Source organism: Emys orbicularis, chromosome 8 (genome assembly GCF_028017835.1).
Source record: "Emys orbicularis isolate rEmyOrb1 chromosome 8, rEmyOrb1.hap1, whole genome shotgun sequence".
Taxonomy (NCBI): domain Eukaryota; kingdom Metazoa; phylum Chordata; order Testudines; family Emydidae; genus Emys; species Emys orbicularis.
Window position 1 is genome coordinate 2,785,786 of NC_088690.1, and position 13,539 is coordinate 2,799,324.

The window sequence follows — 13,539 nt, forward strand, 5'->3', positions numbered from 1 at the left end:
TCTTCTCTAGCATTCTCCTCTAAGTAGTGGTGATTCCAGGATCGATGGTCGTCTTGTTCAATCTTGACATCTCTCAGAAACATGTTTTTCCTTCAGAGAACAGGAACCTGTAAATTTCTAAAACTGATCAATAGCATTGCTTCTATTTTGACTTGCCCACTAGCTAGGGGGTTTGCTTTTGTTCCACAGACCGAGAAATACAGTTCCGGACTCCATTTTGTTGACAACGCATAATCTGTAACAGCTCACATTCTTGTTACAAAAATCCTGCCTCTTATTTGGTAAAGTTAGGTGAAGTCAGGATTGTGTGTTGGAGAAATACCTAGGGCAGGGTTACCTGGCATTAACCTCTAAGTGCTGCCCCTCCAGGCCCAGAACTGGGAGTCCTCAGCTGATCAGTCTGGAAAGCATGCCCTCCAGCCTCTTCGCTGAATGTCCCTGTGCTGCAACACATCTGAATGTTTAAACCGTGCACTTTGTTTGAGGAGGCTGCCCTGCTTGACATGGCTTTCTAGCTACGTCAGATCATAATAAAGTATCTTCTTTCGTAACACACCTTCATGGCTTCCCACACCCATCCTCCTTCTCCCCTCCCCACGAGGCAGGCTGGTGCTGGCTGGCCCCTGCTACCTGTCACCGTGTCTGGCCAGCACTGCTCCCATTAGTATCATTAAACCAAGGTTTTCAAAAGTGACTAGCAATTTTGGGTACCCAAATTTGATGTGGCTTAAAGGGCCTGACTTGCAGGAAGCGCTGAGTACCTGCCCCTAAACTGAGGCATCCAAACTCACTAGTCTCTTGGGGTTAGTCTGGACTCAACTAGCACTAAAGAGATGACTAAGGGGGGATATGATAGAGCTCTATAAAATCATGACTGATGTGGAGAAAGTAAATAAGGAAGTGTTATTTACTCCTCCTCATAACACAAGAACTAGGGGGTCACCCAATGAAATTAATAGGCAGCAGGTTTAAAACAAACAAAAGGAAGTATTCACACAACACACAGTCAACCTGTGGAACACCTTGCCAGAAGATGTTGTGAAGGCCAAGACTATAACAGGGTTCAAAAATGAACTAGATCAATTCATGGAGGATAGGTCCATCAATGGCTATTAGCCAGGATGGGCAGGGATGGTGTCCCCTAGACTCTGACTGCCAGAAGCTGGGAATGGGCGACAGGGAATGGACCACTTGATGATTCCCTGCTCTGTTCATTCCCTCTGGGGCACCTGGCATTGGCCACTGTCGGCAGACAGGAGACTGGGCTAGATGGACCATAGGTCTGATCCAGTGTGCCCGTTCTTATTGCAGTGTCAGACAGATGTTGTTTCCCTACTGGTGATCAAAGAAGAGACTTGCTTTCATCCTCTTTTGCACGTGAGGTTGCTGTAGTAGGAGGCTCTGGTGGGAAGGGAGTGAGGTTATATAACAAGGAGGATGAGTGGATTGTGTGCATCCATGAAACATCTCAGGAAAGTTTTTTGTCCTATGGTCTGAATTGTCCAGCTTCCTTTATTGCTCTGGCATTGCACTTTACAAAACTCCCCCCAGGGCTAGTAACTCAGTACGGACTGAGCAAGCAGCTTATTCCATGGGCTGAGATGGGGGCCAAACTGAGATCTCCGAGGTCAGAATGGAAGTTCCCAGGCCTAGCAATATCGCAGGTGTTGAACATCACCACTGATTCCTCCAGTTCTCCATCAGCAACTCCCATAACTGAAAAAGTCACAGCCAAAACTGCCAAAATGGCACCTGCTCTCTCTCTCTGGCTGTATTTCAGGGCAGACTTCGTGGGAGGGATAAGACCTTGACTGTGAATGTGATAGAGAACATTTCTGAGCTCGTGTTCTCCAAAGCTGGGCAGAGTTGGGAGCTAGCAAAGGAGTTGTTAGTGCCGCCACTATTAGCCTTAAAAAGGATTTCCCCATGCACAAATGAGCGTTCGGTGAGGATGGGGTTAGGATTCTGAAATCAGCTGCCTTAATGTTGGTAAGCTACACCACCGCAGCCAGGCTACATCTCTTAAACGCTCACCATGATCCACTAGAGTCTTTGGCTTGGATGATTTAGAAACCAAACTGATGAAAACATGCTTGTTTCCCCTGTGCACGGCATCCTTGCAGATAGTGGAACCAAAGGAGAAATCCCTTTTACACTCAATTGACCCCCGACAACACCACCGCCACCTCCCTCAGGCACTCGTTCCAAGTATTCATTATCTGGCTAACGTTCAAATCACTTCTGGGACTGGCCAAGTCACTGCTCCAGCTTTGCATGATTTGTGTTTCCCACCTCTTGGAAAGAAAAATGAAGACCTGTACGTCCAAAGCTTATGGCCTTTGAGAAGTGATGGGCTACAGTAATGCCAGGTGCAGAAAATGGTGTTACTGGAGGTTTAATGTCATGCTTGTAAATTACCACTACATCTCTCGCTGCGAGTTCTCGGGCAGCATTGAAAGAACATCCAGCTCTTCTGACAGGTCTCTCGTATTACTTTAAATCTTCTCCCAAACATTGTGATGAACTGAAAGAGTCAAGCTTTAGTGGATGAGCCATTGCTGTGAGAGAAGGAAGCTCAGGATGTACTTTGTCCGCCAGCATAGAACACGACTCAGCCTGTACTTGAAACGCTTCTGATGGGCTCGGCTGGCAAGGGCGCTGCCCTGTATGCTTCTGAAGGCTGTGCCACTTATCACAAAGCAGTGCCTTGCTTTCAGAAGCCGGTGTTGGGTGCTGCACTTACACAGGTGTCAATAATGGCAGTTTGGTAGCTCTGGTGAAAATTGAAAGCTGGTCGTTGCTTCGGGGGCGGGGGCTGGCTGAGTTAATCTGGAGAGGTGATCCTGAAAACTGATGGAGTGCTGAAAGTGCCACTCTTTAAAGGCCCTCGTTTTACATGGGGGAAGAGAGATATCAAGTCTTTATAAACAAATGTTATTAGCAGCTTAACTGATAACGTGTACGTTCTCAGAGACTGACAGTGACATACTGCATTCGAGTGGTGTCCTTGGAAAGAGATCTGTATCCTGTCTAGCTCCCACTGGGGATATAGCCAGCTAGAAATACTGCTCCACCAACATGGGGGGGGCCAGGGAGGGGGACACAGATCCGGTATTGACACCATAAACTGGGTTGAGAGCACAGTGGACTGGGAGAAGAGTCAGGCCCTTGTGTTGTCAAGAGGGTGACTCGGGGGATGGGGGGACTTCTGTTTTTATGAGGAGCAATTAATAATCCTTCCCAAAATTAATATCCGTAACTGAAACTCACCATCTCCTCCCTTCCTGGGCGCATTCACACTGCACAAGAAGCCTTTGCTCTCAAAGCCCAATTAAAACTGACATGAGCCAGAGTTAGTGATCTGATACCAAAATGTTTTGACTCTGCTACAGCCCTTCAACATGGAGGGAGGATGGCCTTGTGGTTAATGCATTGGGTTGGGACTCAGGCCTCAGTTTCCCCATCGATCAACGGAGATGTTGAATTGTAACTGTTTGGTGTGAACACTCTTGCTGTGTTTGTACAACATTTGGCTCAACAGAACCTGATCCTGGCTGGCATGCCCACAAAGCAATAACAACAATGCTCAAAGATGCTTCTTGCCGATGAAGTGGGCTGTAGCCCACGAAAGCTTATGCTCAAATACATTTGGTAATCTCTAAGGTGCCACAAGTACTCCTGTTCTTCTTGCAGGTGTTGGCTCTCTCCTAAAGATTAGCACTTCTTATGTGGCTTTCTAAATACTTTCTACTAAGTATTTGGGGGTACTCAATCCTGTGAGAGCTTGGGCACCCTCAGCTCCCCTAGGAGTAAATCAGGAGTGCTTAACACTTCACAGGATCTGGGCCTACGCAGCGCTTCATACTTCAGCAAGGATTTTGCCTGCGTAAGAAGTGCTCGTTAGGGCCCTTAACGTTAGTGTGTTCCTTATCTGCTTTCCAGAAGTCGTTTTATTCTCATTCATGAACATTTAATATTGGACAAAATTAAGCAGAGGCCAACACTCATTACAAAAATAGGTGTTTTATTATCCTGGTGTCTGTTTGTCCCCACTGATAGTCCTCATGTTTCCCAGTGGCCTTATCTCGTCGTGTTTGGCTGAGAAACCATGTGATGAACAAACTTAGCTACACCCACTAACTTCTTTTGATGTTTGAGCTTTCAGCCATGAGTGAGAGACCATCCCAATTTCTGAACCACCCCCTATAACCCTCAAACTCCCCTTTTTCCTTGCTACAAAAAGTAAAGTTATGATGAGGGTGATGGAAATCTCTAAAATTCCCTTCATAATTGAAAATTAAACTGTCTCATTCTTTCTGATTGGCACTGGTTCCTGCTGCTAATCTGTTCAAAATACATGGCTGAGCTCTGAAGGATGGCCCACGCAGCCCAGCCTCTGTCCTAGGATTTCTTTCCAGGGATCTCCTTGTGTTGCTCTGTGAGATGTTTTGCTACAGCGCACTGATTCGTGATACTAGTCCACCCATTTTATTCCCTCCAGGCTCCGGATTCATTATGTGCAGTGGCAAGGAGAATCCGGATAGCGACGCTGATCTCGACGTGGATGGAGATGACACACTGGAATACGGGAAACCACAGTATCGTTTTTGAGACATTCTTACTCAGCTGTGTGTCTGATGCTTCTGACCCTGTGATACAGCGTTGCCCTGTGTAATGTTGAGTGGACCAGCCCCCGTGAGGAATGCCAGCAGCTCCCCACACTGCATATCATACACTTTCCCTAATGTCTCTGACACAACACTTCCTTGTCCTTGTTAGTTACCTATACCCCATCCTGGCATGTGCCTCCTTCGTCCACACCACCTTTTTCTACGTCACCGAAAGCGAATCATTCTGTGTCTCCTTTTTTCCATATGCTCAGATTTTCCCAAAATGCACTCTGCTCCAGGAGTGTCCGAAGCTCCCTAAAAGCCGAACTGTGGCCCTTCCCGTTCCCCCAAGGCCCCGCCCCTGCACTGCCTCGTCCCTGAGGCCCTGCTCCCAAGCCCCCTTTTCCCCCCAAGATCCCACCACCTGCTCTCTCCTCTCCACCACCACCCTCCCATTGCTCACCCTTAAGGCCAGTAAAAAGTAATGGGGCCATGGCCCCCCCAGCCCCCTGTTCCGGTGCACTTGCTCTGCTCCAACTATTTGGTTAGGGCTGGAGCTTTTCCATCCAGAAATTTGGGACAGAGCAACTGGACTGTACCAAGCAGCTCTAGTAGCTGTTCAATGCAGGCATCTAGCAAGAGGGGGAACAGCCACGTGATCTGAATTCCCTGAAGGCAATGTTTACACTCTGACATTCGGGGGGGGGGTGAGACTTATTGTCTCTATTCTGGGATTGAATTAAACCTGCACCAGCTGGTGTGAGTCAGCATCTCTCTAATAGAGGCAGTGGCACTGTGCTGACTGAGGCCTGCAGAGGATCCGGCCCTAAAGTGTCCGTAAGCCAAAGTTGGTATTCTCAAAAGAAAACCGACCAGGAGATTGAGAATTTGTCTCTCTCAGAACAGCTCTTCCCGCATGTTACTATCAAAGGAATCTCTCCACATGGCACAGGGTGTTACCTTCCTGTCTAAGTTTGTTACCATGTTGCCTTTGAAATCAAAGCTTCGGGAAGCGAGCTGTTGAGGTAGATTGTCCGAATGAACTCGCTGTGTATCATTTGGAGCCAAAGTTGGCTGGCTGAGCCCCCAGTGCCGCGAAATAGGCGCACCGCAGAGCACACACTCCTCCCCCTCGACGAGGCTGTATTGCTCCTTAACCCTCTGTGCTCAGGTATACCGAGGCAGACATCATCCCTTGCACCGGGGAAGAGCCGGGCGAAGCCAAAGAGCGGGAGGCACTCCGCGGTGCCGTCTTAAAGTAAGCGCCTGGGCTTTGGAATTGTTTTCACCAAACTGGCTGGGTGTGAGTTGAGGGGGAAATCCCTGTTCAGCTGTGTGTGTGTGAGACGTGGCAAGAGAGAGGCAAAGTCGTGTGGCTTGGGCTGAATTCCCCACCCGGGGCGTAGGAAGGGGCAAATGAGGATATGGTTAGGGATTCGTAGAAGCCCCTGCTAAGCACATTCCCCAGCTACTCTGGCCACACCCACTCCCCAGAAGGGCCACCTACTCTGAGAGCAGCATTGGCCAGCTGCTAACTTCGGGTGGAGAAGACACTGGTGCTGCAATCCCCCTCTGGGCAGACCTTTCCCGGTCGGGGGCCCTGAGCTCTGCCACTCCCCAGAGCGGACTAGAGTTGGGTAGATCTGTAGGTGCGCAGCACCGTGCGTGGGACTGCCCGGGGTGGGGTAGAACAGGCCAGCGGACCCCTCTGCATGCTGCACTGAGTAGGGGCAGGTCTGTGCCGCTCCCTCGTGGGGCAGGCCTTTGCACGGGGAACTGAGAGCCCTGCCTCGCTTGCTCCAGGCTGTGAAATGCAGGCAGGCAGCCAGGGCGCCATGTGAGCCAGGCGCTGGGGGAAGTGCTTCAGGCAAATAACAAAATGACTGTGAACAGGGGCCTAGGATTGTTTTTCTAGCCCTCTGCCCTGCATGGAAATAGGGCTTCAATTTCCCCTCTGTCCCTTAGACTGAGTGATCTTGTGAGGTCAAGGGTGAAGTGATTGATAAAGCAGTGAAATGAAGCTTTCTTACTGCTTAGCCTGTCACAAACAGTGGCTCAGAATTAGGTTCCACTCTGTAGAAACATGGGATTTGCCACGCTGGATCAGACCGTTGGGCCTCCAGCAGCAGCCAATCCCTCTGCTTCAGAGTGAGGTAGAACCATTCCCCTGGCACATTGTGATGGGGGGGAATCCCTCACCAGTGCCCGCAGACAGTAGTGGGGAGGTGTGGTGTGGGGATTACAGCAGGAGCCTGGAACCTACCATGTCACATTCCCATATGTGGCTCCGTCACTCAGACACTGTATTGCCTTGCAGTCCTTGAGCCCCTCTACGACTCATTTGCCCCATCTGTAAAATGGGGGTGATTATACTTCATATTTGCAAAGTGCTTTGAAATTCTGACCAAAGGCTCCGGAGAAATGCAGAGTGTAATTATTAGCTCATGCCCTGAAGCAGGAGGCTAGATTACCCTTTTAATGTAACCCTCTTAGCTCGCAGAGCTGGAAATGTCACTTAGTGCTCATAATTACCCAGGCGCCTTTAAAGATTCTCTTGTGCTGTTGCCTCCTTTATTCTGTTGGCTCACAAGTGACTGGTCACGCTTGCCAGTTCTATATGCTTTAGTGTAATGGGTGTCCCAAATGTGAAGCGTTAAAAGGCCCCGCCTGTGAGAAGGGGCAGTTATTCTTAGAGGGAGAGTCCGTTGTACGTAGAGAGAAGCCTTTTGCCTCTGGAATCCTGGGTGCAAAACTCAGCCTTAGGTTACAAGGGAAGGAATTTGGATCCAAAGCGTTCAGTCAACATCACAACCTCTGAGTGGTTCAGTACAGACTGTGTGGGCACAGCAGGAGTCGGGAGCATTGGGAGAGCTGTGCGGGGAACAAAGCCCAGTTCTAGAGAAGGCTAGTCCCTTGCTTTGATGCCCAGATTTAAGTGGGAGGGAATGTTTGTATTTAAGCTGTTGAAATCTACAAAAACCAGTGTGGCTTGTGTGTGTTGTAGGGGCCACGGACTCCCCGTGACCTGCTTTCAGCATTGTCTCTCTTCTCTGTTTTTAGTGGTGGTACGCCCAGTACCCGAATAACGCCAGAGTTTTCCAAATGGGCCAGTGATGGTGAGTGTTAGATCCATAAATTACTGTTCCATCCTGAACAGGCAGATCTTCTCCTGCAGGTTTGGATGGGGGGTGGGGAGGAGTGGGTTGATCTTCCACTTTTTTCGAGTTGCAGTCACTTGCCTGTGTAGTGGTCATGGTAACTGCATGTCAATAAAAGCAGGCAGTGATCTTGTGTATAGATAGCCCCTTGACCCCCAAACAGTATCATTAACAATACTCGGTACTGGCAGAACACCTTTATTCTGGGGACCTCAGAGGGCCCCACACATATTCCTCCTCGTGGGCCTTTGAGGGGCTGACCCCAAGGTGGAGACTTGTCAGTCAGAGACAGGATTAGAACTCTGGCATTTTGGGCTCCCACTCCTGGGCTCTGACCATTAGGCCGCACCAACTTCCTGTTGAGCTGAATGATGTCATAAAATAGCATCTGAATGAAAGGGAAAAAACCAGCTGGTGACTGCTTGGCCTGGTGACCCAGGATGCCAGTTGGTAACCAGTGAGGTCTCTTGTGGTGGGAGCCATATCTTGTCTCTTGACATTGAGGGTCAGAGTGGGATCCCATCTGTAGAGAACAGGGAGTTTTAAGGCCAGCAGTCAAATAGTGAGGGTGGTGTCCTGGGGGCACTGCCCTCTGTGGTCGGAGTGTCTAGGAGCAGGGAAACGGAGGAGCCTGTCCAGCTGGTCAGGAGGTCTCTGCGCAATAATGGACATGGTAATGGAAGTTCTCCCTCCCCAGCAGAAACCACACTGCCTTGGGTCCTCCTCCTCCTCCGTTCACTTAAGCAGCTGTTAGAGCTTCGCTCCCCAGTGCTGCTGTTCGATCGCTGGTGGCTTGACCCAGACGCACGTTAATGCTGCCCCTTTTTTGTTGCCGTCCCATTTTTAAAAGGACATATGAGATTAATAATGCAACCTCCGAAGTAGATCTTGTCCTCTGTGGTGTCAGCATAAGAGAATAGTGCCTCCTATTGCTGTTCCCATGGAGTTCTTCGTTTAGCCCAAGTGGCAGAGGCCTGTGCTTTTAGCATGGCGTGTCCTGGCTTCTGTCCCAGCTGAGGATACACGGTGGAAGCTGCCCACAATAATGATCTGCGACAAAGAAAATGGTTTGAGCTGTGACTTACGTTGATACTCATTTGAAAGCATGTGTCGTTCTTTGAGGTTTTTTAAACCCATCAGGGGTGGTTTTATTTTTAAAAGCCAGCGGCCCCCGGGCACATACCCATCCCTACAATAACAAACTAGTGGGAAGTGTGAGCAGCCCCCCAGTAATAAAACTTCACACGTTCCTGCTGTAGAGCCCCAAGCACATCACAACATTGGGTAAGTGCTGTTGTCCCTGCTTTCCAGAAGAGGGAACCGAGACAGAACAAAGTTAGGAGACTTGCCCTCAGTCACCCAGGGAGCGCAGTAGCAGAACTGGGACTAGAATGCTGGGCGCCTGACGCCCAGGCCTCCTAAGAGTCCACAACCAGGGGCTTGGGCAACTGCACAGTACCAAACCAGTGTGGGGCTTGGACCTGGGAAGGGGAAGAGAAGGTTGAGGAATGACGGTCTCACCGGGGACGTTATAAATAAGTGTATTAAATATTCTCTGTTCTTAATCACTTTCCTGTACGTGACACAGCACCCACATAGCTTCCTAAGAGAAGAGAGAATAAACTGTCTTGGATAAGGGAAATTGGAGTACTTACCACAGACGGTGAAATTAAATAAATCAGCTCTCCTTCAGTAGGTGTATTGGAGGGATGGTGAAGAAGCAACAGCACTAATGCTTGGTATTAGCTTGGGTTTCTACAGCTCTTGTCACCCAAACACATCACAAGCTGCTCTGCATAGACTCGTTGGCCAAGGTAGTGGCTAGTGACTTCGGGTGCCCCGTTTAAGATACCTTGAAGGAGCCAGATTTGCAGAGGGCAGTGCTCAGCAATTTCAGTCTGGCCCCTTTAAGGCATCTCTGGCTGGGTGCCCAAAATCCCTCAATCACTGGAAAATCTTGGCTTTTTATTTTTTTGCCTCTTGTGGGGCAAATTTCGTCCAGTCCTGCCTTGCTGGAAACCCGCTCTGCATGGCTGCTGTAGCAAACCTTTTCTGAAACAAATCTTAGCTGCCCACGGGGCCATCTGTCGGAAGCGAGGCGAGGGTGGAATTTTCATTTTCCCTCTCGGATCTTAGGAGCGCTCTGTCCTGGGCACAGGCCTTTCAGACAGCCAGGAACAGGCAGCGTCGGTTCTGGGAAAGTGACTCCTGGGTCCTTTGCTCCTGCACCTGTTACGCGTTTAGACTAAATGCCCTGTGCCTTCCCTCCACAGAAATGCCCTCGACGAGTAACGGGGAGAGCAGTAAACAGGAGGCTCTGCACAAGACCTGTAAGAACAGCGACATCGAAAAGTGAGTAGAAAGCGCACCGCCCTGCCCACTCTGTGGAAGTAAGCAACTGCCCCCAGCTCTCTTAGCGTCAGGGGAACTCAGGCGCACACAGGCATATTTTGGCACCCTTGACCACTGAAGCAGTTATCCCTGAAATAAGCTACTTCCGTCCCAAACATCAGCATTGCATTATCTCCGCTCCTAGCTCCCGCTGGCTGAAGTGGCTGATAACAGGGGGGTTCCACCATCATGGGGTTAGGCCTTCTGATTCCCATACTCCGTAGCAACTTCTCTTCCACAAAGGAAGCACCCCACCTCTGTGTCTTGGTGCTCAGTGTCGTGATCTCCAGCAGGCGAGTGGTGTGGAGCGGGGATGGCCGCGTGCTTCGTTGGTCAGCTCCGTGTTCTTCAGGATCCCTCTCCTAAAGGAAGCCCCCTATGCTCTCTCCTCGTCCCCGCTCAGACTCTGCCTTGGTACCTACGTATTCCATCCTCCTTCTCTCCGTGGGAAGGACTCGGAGCAGCCCAAAGGCCGCACTTTGAGGGCAAACGCTGAATACTCTTCCCTGTGGAGCCAGTCAGCATTGGTCCTTGTGAGAGCCAGAGAGAGTCACTAATATGAGACACCCTGAGCCTCCATCTCCCAGGATCTGAGCATGTTTCATCTGCACCCTTCTATCCTTGATTCAGGAGCCTGCAACCCAGTGTTTAAGCTGTGTGAAAGCCCAGTGTGCTGCTGATAATGGGGGGTTGTCACCATCTCCTTCTCCCGCTAGTTCCAGCCACTGCATGCATGTACGCATGACCTAGGACGGAGCCAGGTCATGCCCTTGGCACTGTTTGTTTCAGATTTCTCTCTTTTTTGGGGATTTCCCCCCCACACACACACACACCCCTTCGGGTGGCTTGCCCCTTCCCACCCTCTTCCTAAAGGCTTGTGGGGAAACCCTGGCTGTTGGACGCCTAGCCGCGTGAGTGCCTCTGGGAATCCCAGCCTAGTAGTTTCAAGATCCTCCAAGGCTGCTGTGGATCATTTTAATCCCCTTTTTAAAAAGAGAGAGTTGGTTATTGCTGTCGGAGAATAACAGAGGTGCCTAAAATCAACACTGATTGGGTAAGGAATAAAACGGCTCTGAATGAGACAGAAGCATCTCCCATCTCTGTGCTTGAAGATTCCAAATAACTTTATCTCGGATTAGTTTGAAATCCAGTTCCTTCTCCTCATCGACCTGCCCAGGCCTGACTTCAGGGTTCTGTGTCCCCTGCAGACTGGAGACTTCTAACAGCTAAAGCAGCTTTAAGAAGCTCTAGTGCATGGTCAGGTGTTAGCTGAGGTAATTCTCTGCTCACCCTGACCTCTGGTCTTTGGACCTTTTTTTTTTCTGTTTTAAAGCCTCTCTACCCATGTGTCCCAGACATGGGTGATCCGCACTGCTCATACTCTACATATAGCTTCTGATTTCATACTTATCAATCAGTGGGTTGAAAGCTAGACCACAGAATTTGGGGATTTGACAACACTGCAATAGGAGGCCTATTTTTCAGAGTAGCCACTCTCGTGTTTTGTGTCAGAGGTGTTGAATCCCTGAGCAATAATCCTGTCTCAACCCTCCTTTGGTTTGTTGCTCATCCTTCATAGGGCCTCCTAAGCTCTCCTTAGAGTCAGTGACTCTCTACCCTCCCAAATCCACTCCTGTTGAAAAGCTGAAAGGATTTGACCATTTCCAGAACACTTGAGCTCAAGTGATAAATTGACCTTGCCTCCTTGATCAGGTTATTAAAGCTTGGTCTAGAGTATTTGGAAGGATCCCCAAGCACTTTCCAGATGACGTGTAGAATAACTACGTTGTAAAATATGTGTGTCCGTCCTGTCCCATCATAACCCTGCCCCAGTTCAACTCCCAGGCCTGCTGGAGCTGCTGGAAGGCAGGCAAAACTCCTTAGAAATGACAGGTAAAGCCGTACTGGCTTATTGACTCTTCCCAAGAAATTCCTCATTTAGAGGAACGAGGAGAGCTGAGCAGGGCCGCCCAGAGGATTCGGGGGCTGGGGGTCTTCCGCCGCCGAATTGTCGCTGAAGACCCGGAGCGGAAGAAGCTCCGGGGGCCCGGGCCCCACAAGAGTTTCCCCATTCCAGGGGCCCCGAAAAACTCTCGTGGGAGTCCCTGCGGGGCCTGGGGCAAATTGCCCCACTTGCCCCCCCCTCTGGGCGGCCCTGGAGCTGAGACGCTTTTATTTAAAGGCCTTTATTTCTGTCAGGATCAGAAAGTAAGATGGTGTTGGAGGTGGATTCCCACCTTTCCCTTTTTTCCCCGTGAGATCTGTGTGTGATAAATAGTTCCTGTCCTGCTGTTTAAGGAGCCTGGATGCTCTGCATGTTTGTCTGCGTAGGGGGGGTTGTGTTAAATTAATTGATAACAGCGATCAGACCTAGAATCCTACAGAAAGCGGGGGAGGAGGTGTTTCATACTGTCTGGCTGCTTCCCACTCTGCTGAGGAGCCATGATATATGGTGACCCAGCCCAACAGGCTAAATTGATTCATCTCCAGTTCCTGTTTCTTAATCTGGAGCTAAATTGGTTTCATTTTTCTTGTTTTGGATGGCGCTTGCAGCAAGTTCTAGGCCGAAGCACTTTGCTCCGTTGTTCATAACTTTAATTTTTGCTTTTAAATCTGGGTGTTATTGATTGGTGTGTTAAGCTCCATGTAGCATCTGATTAGCATTTTAAAAAGTTTAGAAGCACATGGTTTATCACCTGTGTCAGCTGTGCTCTCCATTTAGAACAATGGGTAATAGAGTTAGTAGTGATTCCATTTAGTGATCCTACTGTTAGAAGAATGACATTCCTTCCCCCCTTTCCAAAAATAAGTCAAGGCATGGAGAGTATTTTTTTAATTAGCTAATACGATACAGTACACTGTCCTTGTTTTGGCGTGCCGCTAATGTACTTTGGTTGAAAGTTAATGGAATTTGCACTTCAGGCTTCCTTAGAAGACTCTTGCAAGCAAATTGACAAGCCTAGAGATGCAAGGAAAGTCCACACTGATTTCCCTACCTCCATGTACCTTGACAGGTCTCCATTGTTTCCCATACCAGTGACCTAGCCCCTTGCATCATTTGTGTTTGAACGTCAGATGGTAGCCCTGGTTGACAAGATGGACCTAGGATTGGTCTGGGGACGAATCCCTCTACACTCGGGACGTCGGGATCTAGTGTGACTTTCCAATCTCGACTCCATTAACTTTCTGAAGCAATGCTGTTTAGTTCTAAAGGGTTAGTAAAGGGGGATTGGGTAGGGAGAAGGATGGGTTAAGTCCTCAGCAAATGGGCAGATCTCCGGATGTGAAAGACGCCTCTGGTTGGACTGGAGACACGGATTTGCATTGGGCTTGGAGAGATTAATCGATTCCTGTAACTGTTCAGACATGTGCCTGGTCTC

The 13,539-nt window shown here is 49.4% G+C and overlaps 1 protein-coding gene across 2 annotated transcripts in view; it reads left to right on the top strand.

The window, feature by feature from the left end:
* The window catches only part of RNF220 (ring finger protein 220), a 320,215-nt gene that overhangs the window by 278,227 nt on the left and 28,449 nt on the right, over nt 1–13,539 (top strand). For both annotated transcript variants that reach the window (XM_065409164.1, XM_065409165.1), the window contains exons 8-11: nt 4,502–4,598; nt 5,782–5,868; nt 7,671–7,726; nt 10,042–10,120. In XM_065409164.1, the coding sequence (XP_065265236.1) occupies nt 4,502–4,598; nt 5,782–5,868; nt 7,671–7,726; nt 10,042–10,120 (319 nt within the window). The remainder of the gene's footprint in view (nt 1–4,501; nt 4,599–5,781; nt 5,869–7,670; nt 7,727–10,041; nt 10,121–13,539) is intronic.